This window comes from Pleurodeles waltl, chromosome 8 (assembly GCF_031143425.1).
Source record: "Pleurodeles waltl isolate 20211129_DDA chromosome 8, aPleWal1.hap1.20221129, whole genome shotgun sequence".
NCBI lineage: Eukaryota > Metazoa > Chordata > Amphibia > Caudata > Salamandridae > Pleurodeles > Pleurodeles waltl.
Window position 1 is genome coordinate 505525513 of NC_090447.1, and position 20647 is coordinate 505546159.

General features: G+C 41.9%; 1 protein-coding gene across 2 annotated transcripts in view; it reads left to right on the forward strand.

The window, feature by feature from the left end:
- UXS1 (UDP-glucuronate decarboxylase 1) overlaps positions 1 to 20647 on the forward strand; it is a 270558-nt gene that overhangs the window by 76738 nt on the left and 173173 nt on the right. For both annotated transcript variants that reach the window (XM_069204467.1, XM_069204466.1), the window contains exons 3-6: positions 4459 to 4510; positions 11654 to 11697; positions 14758 to 14818; positions 18017 to 18197. In XM_069204467.1, coding sequence (XP_069060568.1) covers positions 4459 to 4510; positions 11654 to 11697; positions 14758 to 14818; positions 18017 to 18197 — 338 coding nt within the window. The remainder of the gene's footprint in view (positions 1 to 4458; positions 4511 to 11653; positions 11698 to 14757; positions 14819 to 18016; positions 18198 to 20647) is intronic.

The window sequence follows — 20647 nt, forward strand, 5'->3', positions numbered from 1 at the left end:
TTAGAATAGAAAGCCCACTGTACCCGAGGGATCACTTAAAAAAATTGTATTGGTGGGGGGGTTCCCAGCATGAGGTGAGCGGTGCCCTCGCTTCCCCAATAAAGTGGAACAGTCTTTCTGCAGATAGGGCAGTCGGTGGGGTGTCCGAAAGCCAACTAGACACCAAGGATGTTTTCGTTTTTTTTTTTTTTTTTTTTCTTGTATCAGTGAGTTGCCTGGCATGGCCATGTCACCCCTTCAAAACAGTCTTTCTACCCCAGGGTGACAATTGGGGGCAATTACCCCATCTGCACCCTGTCTGGGGCAGAAAGCCCACTAGACACTAGGGATTTATTTTAAATTTGTATTGGGGTGGTGGGAGGGGTTGGAGAGCTACACACCAGGGATTACCTTTTTCTGGTAGGGGTAGGTCTGCCCCCCATGGCCATACCCTACCCCCTCAAAAGTGAGGCAACAGTCTTTTTGCTCCACTGCAGACTTAATTATCTAATTCCTGTGACAAGCAAGAGGATATTTAATTGTTTTGGGTGTAGACTTTACAAATTGGTTAGGAGAATTTGACTAACACCCAGTTTCATCCCACTTGCATTGGCGAACAGCTGCGTTTTTTGGGCTGGGTTAGGCTCTCACCTGGGAAGACCTAACAGACCCTGGCAGTTTGGAAAACTAGACATCTGAGGGAATCCATGGTGGTGTGCTTCGCATCCATCCCACACGTTTTTCTTCCCCACAATGCCATGCTAACCACAAATGTTGACTAGACACATTTTCCTTACATTTCTGTGACTGGAAACTCCTGGAAGCCATGAAATTCCTACCACTCAGCATTGCCTCACTTCTGTCGATAGAAATGCTGCACCACTTGTGTGATTGGGCCTAGTGCGAGCCCCAGGAGCATATCCAACCGATGTCACTAGGAGTCCCTATACAAGGGCTACCGTTGCCCTTGGTTTGATAAGTTCTTCTTACTGGCACAAGGCCCATCCTCACAAGTGACACAGCATTTTTTCAGCACATGTGGGGCAGTGCTGGGTGGTACGAAACTTGTGAATTCCTTTGGATTTCGAAAGTTTCCATCACAGAAATGTCAGGAAAATGTGTGATTTCATGCAAAGTTTGAGGCTTGCAGGGCATTGTGGGTAAAAAAAAACAAAAAAAACATGCGATCTATGCAAGTCACCCTGTCCTGTACAGGTGTGCTAAGATTCCCTAGGTGCCGGCTGAGCTAGAGCCCAAAAACCACAGCTACCTATTTTGCAAAAACTGGGTCAGTTGTGAGTTTAAAAAAGGTGATGTATCCATGCGTTTTAGGCTGTTTCCTGTCACGGGCACCAGGCCTATCCACACAATTGTAGTACCGTTTTCATTGGGAGACTTAGGAGATTTCAGAACTTTTCATCACAGAGATGTGAGGAAAATGTGTTTTTTTTTATTGTAAATTATTTTTATTATTATTTTTTTTTATTTTATTTTTAGTCAAAGTTTGAGGTTTGCTAGAGATTCTGGGTAAAAAAACCTGTTGAGAGCCACACAAGTCAGCCCATCCTGGATTCTCCTAAGTGTCTAGTTTTCAGAAATGTACAGATTTGCTAGGTTTTCCTAGATGCTGGCTGAGCTAGGGCCCCAAAACAACAGCTCCACACTCTGCAAAAAATGGGTGAATTTTGCGTGGAAATATTTTATGTATCCATTTTGTGTTTTGAGCCATTTCCTGTTGCGGGCACTAGGCCTACCCACACAAGTGAGGTACCATTTTTATTGGGAGATTTAGGGGAAGGCAGAATAGCAGAACGAGTGTTATTACGAATTCTATTTCTTGCATTTGCATCTTCCAAATGTAAGTCACTGTGTAAGAAAGAAGTGATTTTGAGAAATAACCTCTAATTCACATACTAGCATGGGTACTCACAAATTCAGACATGTGCAAATAATCCCTGCTTATAAACTCCATACCTTGTGCCCATTTCAGAAATGCATAGGTTTCCTTGATACCGGTTTTTCACTATTTATATCTTACCATATGAATAGCGCCATACCCGGTACACAGTGACAAACTATTGTCTCTGGGTACCTTGAGTTCTTGGAAAACCCACACACCGTATATATCCCCACAACCTGAAGGGTCTAGCAGATGTAATGATTTATACCTTTTGTGAATCAGCCATCATGATGAGAAGTTGCAATGAGAATGTCACACATGCCTGTTTTTTTCCTACTCATTTTCAATATTGTTTTGAATTTCAACACTTGGTTTCTTTGAGGGAACCTGGAAGGAGCTACACAGTTGATCCCTTGCTGAATTTAGAATTGTCCAGTTTTCAGAATTGTGTAGCTTTCCAGGATCCACCATGGGTTTCATACCCATTTCCACCACAAACTGGAAGGAGGTTGAAAGCACAAAAAATAGATAAAATGGGCTATCTTCCATTAAAATTCCAAAACCATGTTAGAAAATTTGGTTTTCTGAATCAAGTCTGCCTGTTCCTGAAAGCTGGGAAGATGGTGATTTCAGCACTGCAAACCTTTCATAAATGCCATTCTCAGGAAAAAAAACAGACACTTTCTTCTGCAGCACTTTTTTCATATTTTTCTCAGAAAACCAAAATGTAGCTATATTTTGGCTAATTTGTTTGTCCCCTCCAGCAGAATCTACAAAACATGGGCACCTTTAGAATCTCCAGGATGCTTTGAAAAAAATGACAGAAATTGGGAGTAGATAGCTTATATGGACAAAAAGGTAGGGAGGCCTAAGCGTGAACTACCCCAAATGGCCAAAAAAGGGCTTAGCACTGGGGGGCAGGGGAGAAGCTTACCAGTGAAGGGGGTAATCATTAAACTAGGTTGTGTAATTTCCACACTTTTTTGTCTGTGCACGTATAATTTTATTAGTAAAACTGTTTACACTTGCACAGACAATGACCAATCTAGTGGAAAATGTGTTGTCTGTAATGGCAGTGTGCTACCACACCATGACTACTCCACCCTACGACACTCCACTGTACTATGCACCACTCAACACCTCTTCACTCTACTCTGATACATTCCACTCAATGCCAGTGCACTATATTCCACTTCACACTACGCCTCTCTACTCTACACTGTACACCTCTACTCTATGCCAGTGCACTCTTCACCACTCTACTCTACACCACTGCACTCTTTGCCACTGCACTCTACACCACGCCAGTCTAGGCTACACCAATCTACTCTGCACAAACTCCACTCTACACCACTGTACTCAACACCACTCTGCAACACTACACTTTACCCCTCACTCTGCACCACCACACTCTGTGCCAACACACTTTACGCCAATGGACTAGGCTCTGTAACACTGAACTCTTTGCCCCTGCATTACACACCATTTCACTGCACACCACTCTAATCTACTCTGCACCACGGCACTGTAAGCCACTGTGCTCTACACCACTTTATTCTTCACCATTAAACTCTATGCTACTCTTCACCTCTTCACTCTACCCTACACCACTCCACACCTCTTCATGTTACTCTGAAACAATCTACTCTTCGTCACTCTACTCAATGCCACTGCACTCTACACCATTCTACTTTTAACTGCAATCTACTCCAATGCACTCCACACAACTGCTCTTTCACTGCACTCTGTGCCACCGCACTCTACTCTGCATCACTGTACTCTATGCAACTGCTCTCTATGCCTCTGCACTCCAATCTGCACCACTGCCCTCTGCCACTCGAATGCACGCCACTGCCCTCTTCATCACTCCTCTGTTCCTCCACTGCGCCACACTACTATGAACCATTGTAATCTATGCTACTGCATTGTCCGCTGCTGAATTCAGTGCCATGTCATTCTGCTATGCACCACTGTAAGTAATCTATGCCACTGCTTTCTACGACGCTACATTGTATGGCACTACACTCAATGCCACTGCACTCTGCAGTACTCTACACCAATGCATTCTACACCAGTCCATTTTACTCTGCCATGCCAGTGTATGCCCTTATACCACTCCAATACACGACAGGCTCTGCCACTCCACTCTACAATACTCTAATTCAGTCTTTGCCATTCCACTCTGACACGTCACGCCACTCGAACAGCAACCATGCTGGTCAACAACATTGCCAAACAGAATTGGCAAAGCCAATAGCTATTAAATAGACAAGACCTGTTGGCTTTGCTAATGCTTGTTATTATGGTATGTTTGCACTAAGCAACACTCTGTTTTGGAAGTGTCTCGTTGCCATTACTGTCATGCATGTAGTAGTATGTCGTTCTGTTAGGTCTGACGTAGGTGTGCAGCATGAGAGCACAGGAACAGGGCTTGAAGGCGAGGGTGGGTTTTCTGTTTGTGTACTTGTCTCCTACCTTCACCTACATCTCCTCAGGGCTGTCTTCTGAACGAGACCTTCAGTTGTCACATGTTAAACTGCCAAGCAATGTATAATTTAACATTGTTTTTTTTCTTCTAGCAAGACAATCCAAGAGAATGGTGAGCAGAAAATAGAAAAAAAAATCGAAGAGGTTAGTGACTGTCATGTTAGTTAAAGCTCTGGCTTGCAAAGTGTAATTTCAGCCTCTCAAATAGCCTTATCAAGAGCACTGATTAGCTCCGAAAACATGAGGGATAAGCGAACCCACTACTAGTGTGGCACTCAGTCAAGGAAAAATGTCTCAAACCTAACAAACCCGTTAGGACAGTGACACTCAAAGTACAGCCTGGGGGGCACATGCAGCCCTCCTGACCTTTACATTCGGCCCCCTGCTAAACAGCAGCACGGGACTACTGTTTACTTGACTCAGCTCTGATATTAAAAATATATTAAAATGGCAAGCATTTAGATAAAGGTCAATGGATGTTAAACAAAAGAAGTATTTAGGGTGTCCTGCACCATTCAACTTTATGCATGCCATCATTTTTTTAAACTTTTTTTAAAATTTAAATACACACATGCTCAGAATACTTCATATATTATCATCATTTTATGATGTACACTTTGCTTTGAGAGGAAGAAAGGTACAATATTCCAATCGCATGCCATCATTTTTAAAGATATTTTGCAGCAAAGGTGTAAAAATATGATGAAGTCTCTTCATAATTCAAACATTTAAAAATACATAACCGTTTCACCTTAATACATCAGAATTTATCAGTGGATTGCATTGGGAAGTAGTTTTCAAATAGGAATTTAGAAACATTAATGCTTCCCTCACCCCCACCCTGACAGCAATGCCAATGTGAAATAAGAGTCAAGTCAATGGTTATTTCCTCCCTTTGGGTGGCCTAAATTGCTATTCTACATCTACAACATTAATACTTATTAAATCAAACACTGGAGAAGGTTTTATACAAGCACATCCTGATGTCATGTGTTTCGATTTTCCCTTATATGTGGTAATGAAGAAAAAGTGAAATAAAACAATTGCTTAGAATTACACAATTTGGTCAACTGGGGAAGCCGGGATTGAGGCCAGGTTTTTTTTGGTTTCACATTGTGCAGTTCAACCACTAGATATTCATGCATTGCTACCTCACCACCCCACCCGGCCACCAAACAGCCATCCTGCTGCCTTCAGTGGAGCCCTCGATCATTCCACATACCAAAGTTTGTAGCCCCCTCAAAAAATGTTTGCGAGTACCCATGCGCCAGTCGCCTACCTCCCTGGCGACCTCAATTTCCACCTTGAGGACCGCACCGACCCAAACACCACCGCTCTACTCAACGACATCGCCACCCTCTGCAACCAGAAAGCTGGTCTCTGCATCCACACACATCGAAGAACACACAGTGGACCCCATCTTCACCTCAGGCAACCGCATCACCATCAAGACCATCTCCACCCCAGACTGGACTGACTACCGCTGCATATACTTCACAATCACTGCACCCAGCACCCGCACCTCCAGGACCCCCCACAGGAAATGGAACAAGATCACCAACGAGCAGCTGACCTCATCGTTTGCACGCTGCTGTGTTGGCGTCGTCGGAGGGAGGGATTTGGCAATCTCAACGCATGCATCACCAAATGCGCAGACACTCTAGCCCCTCTCCGGCTGACATCGGCCAAACGCATACCTAAGAAAGCCAGCTGGTTCACCACCGAACTCCAAAGATCAAACGTACCTGCAGGTGTTTAGAGAAACAATGGAGGAACAGCCAAACCAGCGAAGACCTCACCACATTCAAAGCCCCTACCACCAACGGAAAATAAAAAACGCAAGGAAGGATGCACTCCGGGAGTGCATCAACTCCTCCGCACACAACCCTAAGGAACTCTTCTCAGTCATCGAGTTCCTAGACCTCCTCCCCCCTCCGAAGCTCCCAGCATTCCCGTGTCACAGGGCCTCTGCAACAGACTTGCTTTCTTTTCCACCACAAGATCCAGGACATCTACGACAGGTTCCTCCTGGAAAATCCTAGCACTGGAATCTGTGACCGACTCCTGCCCCCCCCTCCCCCTTCCAGAACCCACCCAGACCATCCACAGCTGGTCCACACTCACCACATAGGAAGCAATCAACATCATGAACTGCACCCACTCCGACACCTGCCTGCACCACATGTACATCATAGCCAGCGCATCTATCGCCCCGAGCTCCGGAACACAATTAACTGCTCCTTCAATCCAGGCACCTTCCCCGAGGATTGGAAACATGCTGAAATACACCCTCTCCTGAAGAAACCTTCGTCCGACCCATCAGAACTAAAAAGTTTCCAGTTCATCTCACTGCTTCCTTACCCCACCAAAGTACTGGAGAAATCAATCGGCGCAAAACTACGGAATTTCATCTAGGCCAACTCCTCCCTGGACAGCTCCCAGTCAGGCTTCCGCAGCAACCACAGAACAGACAGCCCTCCTGGCACCACCGACGAATTCTGATTGCTCCTACACTGCGGCCACACTGCAGCGCTTCTACTCCTCGACCTATCAGGGCTCTCGTCCACGGGAGAGCCCTGGAATGGATCCACTCTTTCCTCTCTGGGAGGGTCAGACTCCCACCCTAAACTTCCAGACCCACAGGAGTCAACTGTGGCGTCCCCCAAGGATTCTGACTGAGTCCCACAGTTCAACATATACATGGCCCCTCTAGCTGCCACCGTCAGAAGCCACGGTGTCAACATCGTGCCATTTGCCGATGACACCCAACTCGTAATTTCCCTCACCGAAGACCAGGACACAACCAAAAGGAACTTCCACTCAGGAATGGAAGCCGTCATCACCTGGATGAGAGAAAGCTGCCTCAAGCTCAACTCTGACAAGCCATCATCCCTCGCATCCGCAAAACCAACGCCAGAGGACGATCCTTCACGTACACTGCAGCAAAGAGCGGGAACAACCTCCCCCTGCACCTCAGACAAAGGCCATTGCTCACCATCTTCAGGAAGAACCTCATGACGTGGTTCTTCAGGTGAGGCCCCCAGCGCCTTGAGACAGTCACAGGTAAGTAGCTGCGCTTTACAAATATTGATTGAGTGACAAAACTGAAGTAACGCACAGCACTAATATCCCAAGTCCAGGAAGTAATGTTTTTTTTCCTGTCTTTTGTAAACATGTTTGCGATGTTTTCCCGCCCTGTGCCTACTTTGAACGTCAACCTTTTTTCAGCTGGCTGATGATCAACGTCTGTACTCCAAACAGAGTACTTCCTGTAGGACCTTAATAACCTATAAAAGTGCCTAATCATTTTTCTGAAATCAGTACTTGCCCATGGACCCAAGTAGAAAATACCTGTATCATATGGCTTGTTTCTTTTCGTTGATGCTTGTGGCTGCTTTCAGTGGTATCTCTGTAGAATGTTCTTTTGTGTTTGATTTATTACTTATTGTTTCTCAAAGTGTACTTTGTGTATTGTATCCCGAAGCTCCATTATCTCACACTTAGCATGGATACCAAACAAGAGGCAGCTGAAAATTTGACGGTCTTTGGCTGGCATCCGTTGGTGACTCTGTGTGAGTGGTGTGGAGGTTAATCGATAGTAGACGTTTTACCTTCCTTTCCATCAGATGATGGTCCATATGGCAACCTGTAACAGCATAGTACTAAGTCACAAGATTAGTCAATTTTATTTAGAAGTACTTAGTTGATTAAAGCCATTATACTTATGATACAATTCATAGTTAAAACAGAATTCACAGTAAAATGCAATGCCCACAAACAGGCCTGCGTATAATACCTAAAGTGCTAAAATGCCTAAATGCTAAAGTGCATCGAAGCCTGAAATAAAATACAGTGTAATCATTAGGCAGTACTTCTACAAAAAGAATAAATACTAAATAACTAGAAAAGCCCTAGTCCTGAATAGTGTTGTGTGCCATGGCAGGGATCAGAATCCAGGAGGGAGAGGGTCTATGTTTTAGGGTCAAGAGTGTTTATGCCGGGCAAAGCCTGCTCGAATCCGGCACGATATCTCACAGTTTGTGAAATCAGTCTTTGATTTGCTGAATTGAGGCAACTTAAAACTGCATGCTTGAACGTGTGCCCCCCCCCACTTGTACCCATAACGGGTGCAGCAATCTTTGTCGTACATTCAAGGTGACATTGCACAGGCAGAACAAGTTACAGTTTTGGGCACAAGCCCACAGAGACGACAAGCCCCGGCCTTTTGAGGCCAAAGCCATGGGCTCTCTGGAGACCCGAGGCCAGTGGAGCAAATATTTCCTCTTTGTGCTGTACATTATGACTTCACCTAAGTAAGACTGTGGGGCGAGGACTTGTAGCTGTTTAAGACTAACCAAGCATGATGCCTTTTCTCGAAGATTATCTTTTCTTCTATTAGCGACAGATCCTTTATAATGTTTTGGGTTAATGATTTTAAAGGCTTATGATTTGACGGTGACAACCATAGGCTCTCCAGGCCTAGTTGCTTAATTGAAGCATCTGGATCGTTTTGGGCTGATGAGCAGGACTTTGTTGATATTTACTCCCATTTGTAATGGTTTATGGTGTTACCAGCCGCACTTAATAATTTGTGGCAAAAGTTGCTGAAAGCTGCACACCTGGCATGAGACTGTTTGAGCAAGCCAAACTCCAAGCTAATCTGAGCTGGTGAGGTGTGTCGGGGAAGCTGGAAGAGGTGCCAGTTTATGCTTACTATGGTGTCATCTAGGACCTTAGAGTGTCTGTTGCGAAGGGCAACTCTTCCATAGGCCAGAGTGGGAACCGCCTTGGGTCTAGCTACTTCTAACAGTGGACGAGTGTGTACTTATTCCATTTTTAGGAAAACACTTGAAGCCCTGAAGACAGCGCCACCCCTTTCTGTCTTATTTCATCCCTGTGTCTAGTAAAGGTACCATGACAGTCAAACAAGAGGCCGGGGTATTTGTAGGTGGCAGTTTCTTCTAGCTTGCTTCAGTCTACACTCCAGGTTGCAGTACCCTTAAGAGATCTCCTGCCTGAAATCATAATTTTGGTCTTTTTGTGATTGATGTGCCGCCCATTCTTCAGCAAGTAAACTTCGGTCGCCTTCAGTAGGAACTTCAGTACTACCCTAGTTCTGCTGAGTTATATGATAATAGTCAGAGTAAAGAAGGTTTGATAGTAAGGCCCAGCCGTGGTGCGTGCAAGTTAATGGAAGATAAAACTGTTAAAGTCAGCCAAGAAAAGATTAACTAAAGCTGGGGCCAGGACACAGCCCGGTTTTAGGTCTCCAGTTGGTGGGATCCTCCTTGAAAGGTGTGATCTGTTACCCAGTTTGATCCTGACCCAAGTTCTAGCATATAGATTCTCGATGTCTTTCAGAAGCTGCGGCGGGGTTAGCCAGCTGTTAAGTTTCCCCCAGAGCTTTCTTTGGCTTACGCTGTAAAGGGCAGCTTTTAAGTGAAGAGAGGAAGTTTAGCTGCCTTTGAGGAGTCGAAAACCAGGGATAGGGCCATAATGTGTGTTTCTGTACCTATCTTGCTGGTGAACCTGGTTTGATTTGGGGGAGTTATTGAATTTTGACTGGCCCATTCGCAGATATGTTCGAGAAAGACCTTGGTGTATTATTTTGCTTTATTGTCAATCAGTGCTACCAGCTGATAGTTCCTTGGGTCCAATTTATTCCCCCCTTTTGATATTGGAGAAATGATCGATCCTCTCCAAGATTCCAGAATTGATTCACCAGCCAGAGCATGATTAAAAAGAGGAACCTTGGTGCCCATCCATTTCAATGGCTAAGATTTATAGATGGCCGATGCGACCCAGTTTGGGCCAGGAGCCCCTGTTTTCCTCCCCCTAACTATTAGGCGTCGGACAGCTTCTGAAGTGGTGTTGAGTTTGCTAGGCACGCTTGCAGACGTGATGGTCTCGTTCTTCAGAATGACTTGACCTAGATGGTTCTCTGAAGAGTGCGGTGTTCTCAGCAGCTTTGTTCTGGCTGATGTGAGCTTTTAAAAAAAAATAAAAAGCCCAATCAGCCTCAGGGATGCATGATTCTGATTTGAGGCTGTATGGGTTTTTTAGGGCATTTATTGTGTTCCAGAACGTCCTCAGAGTCTTATGTTTAATGTCCCAAACAAGTTTAGCCCCAAATTGCTCTAAATTCTGCCTCCTGATTCCCCACACAGCTTGCTTCAGATTCATTTTTGCATGTCTCAGGTTAGCAAGGGGGCATTCTTGTTTTGGGTAATGACGAACAAGCCGGAGCGCTTGGTTGACATTCCTTTTTAGTTGACTCAGGGCACACAAGGTTAACCATTTCTTAATAAGCGTTGGAGTTGTGCTAAAATTGCCCCTAGGTATGGCCACCTTCCTGGCACATATGAGGGTATTTGATTAAATGAATGATTGTCATTGGTCTTTGTCTGACGCTTCATTTCATTGTGAAGTTCCTAAATGATCAGCAGCTTCCTGAGCCAGAGTGTCTAGTGAGGCAGAGGTCCATTCTACACTTTTTAGATGGCACAAATATTCAGAGCTAGCAGGTTCAGCGGTACTCTTATTCACTGCAGGGTTGAGGGTGAAATCCACTTCCTGAGGTAGGTGGTCACTATCTGACCTTGGGCCCAGTTTAAAGGAGAAGGCCATCTGCAAGAGGTCAAGGAAATCCATGTGAAGTCTATTAATGAGTCACCATTTGTGGATTGAAACGAGAGAGATGGAGGAGTGTCTTTGCTGAACCAACCATTTAGGGCTCTGAGACCTACGTGCTCTAATGACCCCCAAAAGGTTTGGGCCCATTGAGCCCCTTCCTACTGTTTTGATTTTCGGACTGGCTGAGTATGTTCATAATACTAAGTCTCCAAATGGCTTATTTCCTTATAACAAACATGTTTCATGTGATTCCAGTGCTAAACAGTTGAGCACTTAAATGGTACACAAGGGATTTATCTCTGCTACGACTCATCCACACTTGTTCCTTTCATTCAAATGTGCAAAAGTTTTAGAACGGTTCCTACTGCTAATCTGCTGTTCACATCACAACTATTTGCCATAGTCTCGTAGCATGAAGGCTCTACGAAGGGCTATACTGTTGTAGTTACTATTTTAGACTTATTTTGATTCTTCTGTTTATCTGACCTCTAGCTGTGACTTTTTTCTGTTCTGCATCTTTGTGTTCAACACCTCTCCTGCTTATAAAGAGATCTTTTTGTTTGATTTTCTTAGGCGGTTGCTTATTTGCTGTGCCTTTATAAATCTGCAGTTTGTTTATAAAAAAAAAATATCTTCCATTTGTTTTTTGTGTAGATTGTAGAACCGTTGAGAGAGAAAATCAAAGATTTAGAAAAAAGGTACGTTTGTGTTTATGAATCTCCTTATATCTCCGGCTCCTTACATTAGACACATGCAATGGTATACACTGAAGTGGAAAGGTGTGTGGTTTAACACAGAGGTGCAAAACAAGCTTGGCAGCCACAACTGATATGTGATTTTGCTTGCAGTTCTCTGGGGAGAAAGTGTGTGTATGTGATAAGCACATAACACAATTGTGTTCTCTTCAAGACATAGCTGCTAAGCACAAACAAAGGATTGACAAAAAAAATGTCCAGACACTAGAACTGTTGGCAAGACATACTGGCAATGCCCTAATGAAATTAAAATATCACACAGCTGTTAAAAGGGAAATTGATGGGAGCCTTTGAATCCAAATTAATTCTAGGTGTACTTTAAATTCTGTTGGTGATGAGAAATGTTTATTAAATGACTAAGTGTCTGAAGAAGTCTTTAGGCAGTGAAAGGTGTATGGATGAGTTTCTATAACATTGGGAGCCAGCAGGCCATTGCAAAAGATTGACACCTTTGGGACATTGTTAAACCTGGCAGCCGCTAGTGACTTTTAAGCACTGCTTTTACATTTCATCTTTAAAAACTCATATCATGAGTTCTACTTATTGGATTTTTGTTGTTTCGGTTATGTTTTACTTAGATAAATATTCTCTTTTTCTAAACTGATGTGTACTCTTTTTGTGGTGTCTTTCACTGTGTTACTGTAATGTGGTGTTGCACATTGCCTCTGCCTCACAAGCCTGACCTGTGCCATGCTACCAGTGAGTGAGCACAGGTTCTTTTAGGAAATGTAACTGACTTACCCTACTAGGATTGTGGTCCCTACATGGACAGGGCGCAAACCTCTGCCAACTAGACACCCAATTTCTACCTGAAATGTTATCTTTTAAACTGTCTTTTTGATCTAGAGGAATATTCTTTTAAAAAATATATATATTCCAATGACAATTATGCCTGATGCATTATTTTCCATAAACCTATCATTCCTGCTGGTTCGTAAAAGCATAGACATTTCTGAATAGACATTCTAAACAGCTAGACGGAGCAGGTGCAGAGTGGTTTCTGCTGAATGCATGACCTTGAGTTAGCTTTCAGTATCCAGACGTAGACTCCAAAACAAGCAAACAGACATATGTGCTTAAAAATTCCAGAATAAATGTGATGGCTTCTCTCAATTATAATGTATTTGCCTCAGGACATTTCTCACTGTCCACAAGTTGTGTGTAGTAGTTAATCTTTTCTCTACGACTGCACCCCGCTGGGACAAGATCACTACCTCTATCTGCTTGAGGGTTCTCCGGGCTGTGGCATTGGATCAAGGAACACTCATGCTGGAAGTGAGACTCTTCTGTCAAAGCTAGAGCCATGAGTGTGTGCCTGGCATATGAGTCATCAAACCACCTCATTTTGATAAACCAGCTGCTAGAAAAAGGAATTGGCAGTCTGCAAGTTGAGCCACAAGCACTGATCTCTACATTTGAGGCTTAGCATGAGGTCAGCGAGAGAGCAGCAAATATGTGAAGTAGACCAGACAAAGCCACTCCACAGCAAAAGCAAGAATGGCCATGTTATTGGCTACTGACAAATAGAAGCAAGTATGCATCTATTGAGATGTATTAGTGTTGAAACATAGCTATATACGCAGGAAGGGGTGGGACAGGTGGTGTACTTTGCACAGAAAGTAGGCCAACTCAACCAGTAAACCTATGCTTGAAAAGAATGGCATGAAAGAAGTGTAGGGAAATAGTTGAAGGATTGCACAGTAAGGACAGTGAAATTCGTACACTAAACTGGTCCCTAGACCTAGAGCATACTCACATAATCGCATTTCCCAATAGGTCTGGATTAGATGGCTTTGGGCCCAGAATGGATTTAAAAAGTAGACAGAGAAGAGACTTTTTGTCAACAAAAAGCTCAATTAAGATGCAGTTGGATGCAGAATAGCAACCCATTTGCTGTCATCTTCAAAGCAATAAGGATATTTTTTTACAAAAGAAACCTGTTTGTGAACTTGCACATGACTGAATAAAACTCTAGCTCCTTGAATAATTTATTGTGCAAGCAGAAACTAGAGTGAGTGGTGTTGGGTGAAGGGCGAACAGAAGCCAAACAATGCATCAAGGGTACTTCTTTGAAATACAGATTGCTAAACACTACACCTATGGTTATTAGAAAATAACTTTAAATGTTAGGGTGCATGGGAAGATTGGATTGACCCATGACCATAGTTAATCCAGTCTGCTTACCTTCACTAAACAAAGTGCTTTGGTATCGAAGGGAGTTACAAGTCAATCTTAACTAATTTCTTTGCTTAAGGCAGATTCTATGGAAAAACTGGGCTCATGCCTCTATTTCTCTATGTAGGCTGACCTAGTTTGTCAACTGGCTACTTGAAAGCGCTTATCCTGTCTAAACTTTACATGGGATGGTGTCAAAGTGACTGCTAATAGACTATCCTGTGGGTGTTGAAATAAACCTGCCTGCAAGAGCAGAGACTGATTCAGTTGTTCTAAAACAGGTTCTAGACGTTTCTAGCGCTAAATGAATAGATGAAGAATCTCCCTTCCCACTAACAAACATTCCCAAAAAGTGTCTTCAGCAACTTAATGTTACCCTTCTCACTTCAGAATTATGATACAGATGGAAAATGTGGTCTTTGTAATGGGTTCACTAGACCAGATTATTAATATGAACCTTTCCTTGGTGCCTGACGTAATTGTACATTTTTTGTAGCGTTGCCAGGTCAGTGGTTAAAGGTGGTGCTGAATGACTCCCAAATATCTGAGTCTGACAGGAAGCTATAGTTTTTAGGTACATGTCAGAGATGGGGGCACATCTGCAAATGACACGATCACTGGTACCCTTACTTTCTTAGTTCTAATGCTCTTCTATGTCAGACTTGACTCCTCTTCCCTCTGGAATATCTGACAGTCGAAACCTTCTACTTTCTACCTATAACAGAAAACATTGTCTAGTATTGTTCTTAATTCGTTGATGCTGCCCTATATTAAGCAGGGCATTTTGCAGAATAGAAACATTACTATTTTTTCTTTCTGTCTTCATAGCTTTACCCAGAAGTACCCACCAGTGAAATTTCTTTCAGAAAAAGATCGTAAAAGAATTCTGGTAAGCTCCATTTGAGATACAGAAGTTTTTGTTTGAATAACGTACCCTATTGGCCTACTTTTGTTTTTGTAAGACCTGTAACTTCGATTACATAACAGTGACTACAAATTATGCCTAATATGTTTTTTATTTATAGTTTACTCTACTTTTGGTTCACTGCCTCAGCTGCCTCCTACTTGTCAAAGTTGGCCTGGTATTGGAGAAAGGGTTGGGAAGGGCAGGGAGGGCAATCCACAATGCATATCTATCTTGCGTAGTTGTGGTATTTATCACACTCTTGTCGCCTCATTGTAATGAACAAGTAGAACTCCACACTCATTATATTTGGGCAAAACAGTTGAAGAAATTGCTTTCAAATATTGGGAATAAATAAGGCATTTTAGGGAATTAAACTGTTTATTTGCTTGACGTTGTCTTAAAGCCATTATCAACTCGAGTGCGGACTAATAAATTCTTCAAGCTTTGTAAAATAATTGCACCTTGAAGTCTATTGAGAGAGCAAGATCTGTGGATTCTTGTAGTAGGCTCTAAAAACCTAAATGCAGGAACTCATCGAGTGCACACTCAGCTAGTCTCTGGCATGATGTTTTGTATATTGTTCGGTCAATGTAGTTGTTCAATATTGACACTTTAACTTTCATTTGAAAATAGTCTGATTGAAATTAACTGGAAAGAACATGTTGAAGGAGGTATGTGTATTTTGTTATATCATGTCTGGCTATAGATGTCTGACTGCTTATCAAGAATGTATACACTCTACTAAAAGATGGGAAGGGTAAGGCCTGCACACACGTTAGTCCACCCACAGTCATCAGCTGCTTAGCCATTCAATCAGCTATAAAAGTCCCTGTAGCAAAGAGCAAGCTCTGTACTTAAAACAGGTCAATTTTTTTTTAATCACAGCCTTGCCCTTCTAGGGAAGTGGTGCGCCTCTTGGTGCAGGCTTTGATGCCAGAGACTCCAGTGCATCACTTGCATTAAACCTGCTCAGTTCACAAGTCTCCTTTTCCTTTAGTAAGTATCCCATTTGGAGATAGTCTGCTTTGTAGCTGTTAAGTGGCTTCCATGACAGTCGGGGCTCTTGAGCTCACAACGCTTCTCATGCGGGGATAGTGAGGGAGAATGTAAAGCACAGTTGGGCAAAGTCACAAACGGTTAAAGATGTTGCATGACCTGGTAGGTCTCTTGGCAGCTAAGCTGACATACCTCTGTGATGGATAAAGAGAACGCCCAGCAAAATGCTGATTCCCATTTGTTATGCTAACGTGCATTATGGTAAACCGCATTTTGCATTAAACGTTTTTACCCTTATGCCTTACATTAGAAGTCTGACTTTCACCTCCAGTTTTTAGTGGACCGTGATTAATTTCTTATGGATACTTCAAGCTGTAGATTCCTAACCTGAGATACAGTGTGGCTCCTTAATGCAACCGAAGCGACAGTGAAACAACGTAAGCTCTAACCCTGCTAGCTGACTTCATTTCATTTGTTTCGGCGCTTTTTGACGGGGATCTGGAACTCTGCTCCCAGTTTCATCAGCCTTCCAATGATTCCTGAAAATTGAACAAAGTCCATTGTGCTAGCGAACAATGTCCACTCCTATGACTACAGGACATTGCTAGACAAACATTTTCTGTATCCTGTTGGCACCTGATGAGTATTCTGAGGTGAGGAATCAGGGTTACGTAGAATATTCACCAGAAAGATTAGTACCGAAGATAAGTAATTTGTCAGTTAATACCTGTGCCTTGCTTCATTTTGATATGGTAAACTGTTCTGATTTATCAATTTTTGCTGATATAGTGGCATCTTGGTGCTGTTGAAAGTGTGACGAACCAAGAATTGTAGTATTTGCTTACTTAAACTGTTTATAGTTTGGTGTTTCTAGTTGTATGTTTTAGCCTCTAGCAGTGGTACCCGTTTGTCCTTTCAGCAGATTATTTTTTATCACCCACCCCTTGCCGCCAGTGTCTTTTCAGCTATTTGATTTTCTTACAAGGTATTTTAACATGTTTGCTGATATTTCCACATCATAATCTGTTAAATTTAAACAACGTAGTGTGTTCATGGGGGCATCTTGTTTAGCCAGTAACATTTGCTCAGAACTGTGGAGAAGTTCCTTTTGAGGTCATGGCTAGAACGTATAAGTCTTTCTTCAGCTTGTTACACTTGATGAGCCCTGCCAAGACTCCTCCAAGCATGCACACTGGAAGCCTCTGAAAGACTTATTCATAACCAGCACACACAGTTGAGGACATGCATTCAATTGCCTTAGTGATTTCCATACTCTCAATTAGTAACTGTTGCATGTGAATAACTGAAGCTGTACATGCTAAATTGAGTGGAAGGGTAGCGTTTAGGTGATGAGGTCGCCCATGAAGTGTTCACTTCAAGCAGATTACTGTATTTCTATTAGCTTTTGTTTCTGAGAATAAATAATTTACAGGATAGGTAGTAGAAGGGAATTATAAATAATATAGAATATACATTTGTAATCAAGCATTCTTTTCTAAGCAAGGGTTGAATTGCGTATGTTTACAAATTAAAGGTGTTTTATATTAATAAACTGTTATATCACTGGCTGCCAATGTCAATTTAATAAGACTTAAATCTTTCTTTTGTTGTACTTGCTTAGGCTAGATTAGATTAAAAGGCAGATTTTCTTGATAGTGAAATAAAGTTAATATTTGTGATTTGAGTAAGCTCTTTAATTAGTTATATTTGGTTCTGGCCTTGCTAATGATCTTTTCCACTGCAACAAGTTCCAAGACCTGTGCTGCTAATATATAGGAAATAATTATTTTTTTTGTGTATCATTCATTGAAAGCTTCAGCCTCAATGTGTTAGTGCAGAAAAATAGCAAGGCTGGGTCCTACTGTGGTCATCTCATTGGGGGGGGTGCATAAGGGAGAGGGTGCATAAGGGTGAATTAAGCTACAGAACAAGAAACTGTGGGTATACGCTGGCAGGTAGCAGATTAAATTTGCTATAAAACCTTCAGAATGAGCCAGGTGGCTCACCCTGCATTCTTATGTTTTTTGTTGTCATATAATCATGAAACTAGCTAATTCTAGTGTCCAAGAAAGTATAAAAGATTCTAAACTGCAACCAATTTATTGTTTGTTCAAGCTGAGTTTTTGTTTGAGGGCCTTTTGATGGTGTCCATGTAAATATTTCATGCACACTGTCCTAATGCAGATAACTGGAGGAGCAGGGTTTGTGGGTTCTCATCTTACTGACCAACTTATGATGGATGGCCATGAAGTCACAGTTGTGGACAACTTCTTTACGGGCAGAAAAAGAAATGTGGAACACTGGATTGGCCATGAGAACTTTGAGCTCATTAACCATGACGTCGTAGAGCCACTCTACATTGAAGGTCAGTTGTAAGTCTGCATGCAAGTCCTTTTTTTCTTTCTTTTTACATTATTTAATCTTTAATTGGTTCCAGTACTATACAGAGCGTCTTAGCTTCTTAACTGCCAGCAGAGCACTTGAAAGTTTTTTACCATTAACCAAATTGTGAGAGACGTTAAGACAAGTGTCTAAGTTTCTTAGATCAACATTAATATTTCATTTACGTTTCATTGTGTTACATATTTCATCTATATATGCCCTTCCAGTATATACAAAAAAAAAAAATCCATTCTTCCTCAAGAAGAGTGCTTTATGAACATGGTGGTGATCCTGTAGAGAGATTGATCTACAGAATGTCAGAATAACTTCACCAAACAAAACTAGTAGTTTTCCTGGTTGCGACAGAGGTGGGTAGAGGTGTCACCAGTCATACATCTCATCCCATTTCTGTTGAATTTGCTGCTCAGTGGAATGCAGGGGAAGATTCTGTTTCCAACTACGCCATCAGACAGAGTATTGTAGAACTCCTGAGCTTCTGTGACAACCATCACTTTGCAAATACTCGTTAGCTCTTGAGTACACACTCTTGTTCAAGCTGTAGGATAATTTTAAAAATCTATGTAGTGCTTGGGCCTGTTACTAATCTTTTATTTTTTTTCTTACTAGTAATGTGTTAACCACAACCACTACCTTGATATCTTATAACTGAATTGAATTTGTTGCAAGTGTTGTCTAAGAATCCCATGAGCTATGGCCCTTTGATTTCTGTATATTTCACAGAAACTATTACAAATTGCATTTTTTTTGTTTTTTTTGTAACTCAGTGTTTGGTTTACCATGTCTTTTTTTTATAAATAGATTAGTTAGGCTCCTTTGTTACTAGAGGAAGAGACTCTACTGGAAGCTAAGTCTGTATACTCATAGTCTGGATCACCAGCATTATATTAATCAAGAGGTTCCATAACTGCCTTAAACGCATGTATAACATTCAACATTTAGTTGTAACATTTTGTAGTATTTGTCCATATTTGTAAGTCAAGGGTAAATCTGCTTTTAAAGAGCACAGTATATGATTTCAAAGTGTGCTTTATTGCCAATGTATTTTTTAATTGTGTGCTATATATGTTTGAATGTTTCAGATGTGCTTTCAGCCTGGCATGCTTCTACAAATAGTGTTGCCTCCTTGTTGACCAATGATAAAGCTTCCTGCATTGTATTCCTTCGGTGTCAGGTTATTCATCTGAGTATTATTGTGCTCTTCTCCCTTTTACTGCTTCAGTGGATGATGACTTTGGCTCTGCAGCATTTCATCAGGGGTTATCTCTTAGGCACGGAAGGATTTTGCATGTACAGGAAGTAGACTGTTCAAAACTTACAATTACTATATTCTTGCAAGCAAATTGAGTATTTGACACCTTTTACGGTGTGTTTTCAACTAATCCACATACTTAGAAACTATGGTCTTAGTAACCTTTGGTTTGAATTTATTGTCCTTAAAAACTACGTTTTTTTCCCCCACTGCCTCTCTCTCTCTCCCCACCATGCATTTTTTTCTTGCTTGTACAAGTAGCCTTTGGTGCTGTCCTCTTGTCTGGCCTTGAGACAGTTAGGTCTTTAGAAGTTTGGTGTATAGGTTTAAAGTGTTGAATATTGGTTCCTTCAGAGAGGCTTTGGGAGCAGAGATGTCATTACTTTTGACTTATGTGTCCTTAAATGGGCATACACTGTAGAGGTGACATTTTGTAGAATAATCTGGTAGGGCATCTACATGAGAGATGACAACACATGCCACCTATTACTTTTTGTTGCAATAGGTCTGCATTGCATGAACCAGGGATCCAAGTTGGGGCTTGTGATGAGCCTTCAACTTAGCTTTTTGCAAGAGGAGGCTCCCAGTAATCTGTGATTAACTTTATTCATATTAAGGAATCTTCTCTGATACTCATAGCTGGGTGCTCGTGTTGATACTTTGAGACTTGCATAAGCTTACAACAGAGCCCTCGTCCATTTTCGTCAGTACTGCAAAGACCAGTTACATTAGAATAGAACAACATTTACCTCTTTATACCCTCATTTAAAGTTAAGTTCTCCAGAGGATGTAAACATAACTGAAAAAAGTTGTAGTGAAGGATTTTCCAGTTACTTTAAATATTTAAAGGGTTAATTGGACAACAGTGCCAATTTGGACTGCTGGATTATAAGCGTCCAGCATTTCAAAACATGTAAATTTTCTTTTTCTCACAATATTAGTACTGATCAATGCTAAATTGTATACTAGAAGACATGCACTTGCTATCCCTTCAAATAAAGTTCCATCTCATTGTGGACACCTGAAAGGTTTGCTCCGACGCTGATGAGAATAACTATGCACACAATTAAGCACATGTTTCTTTTAAAGAAATGTGTTTTATCTGAAGAGCTTCTGAAATCTCAGAAAATACCTCTTGAGAAAATCCTTGAGAAACCGCCTTT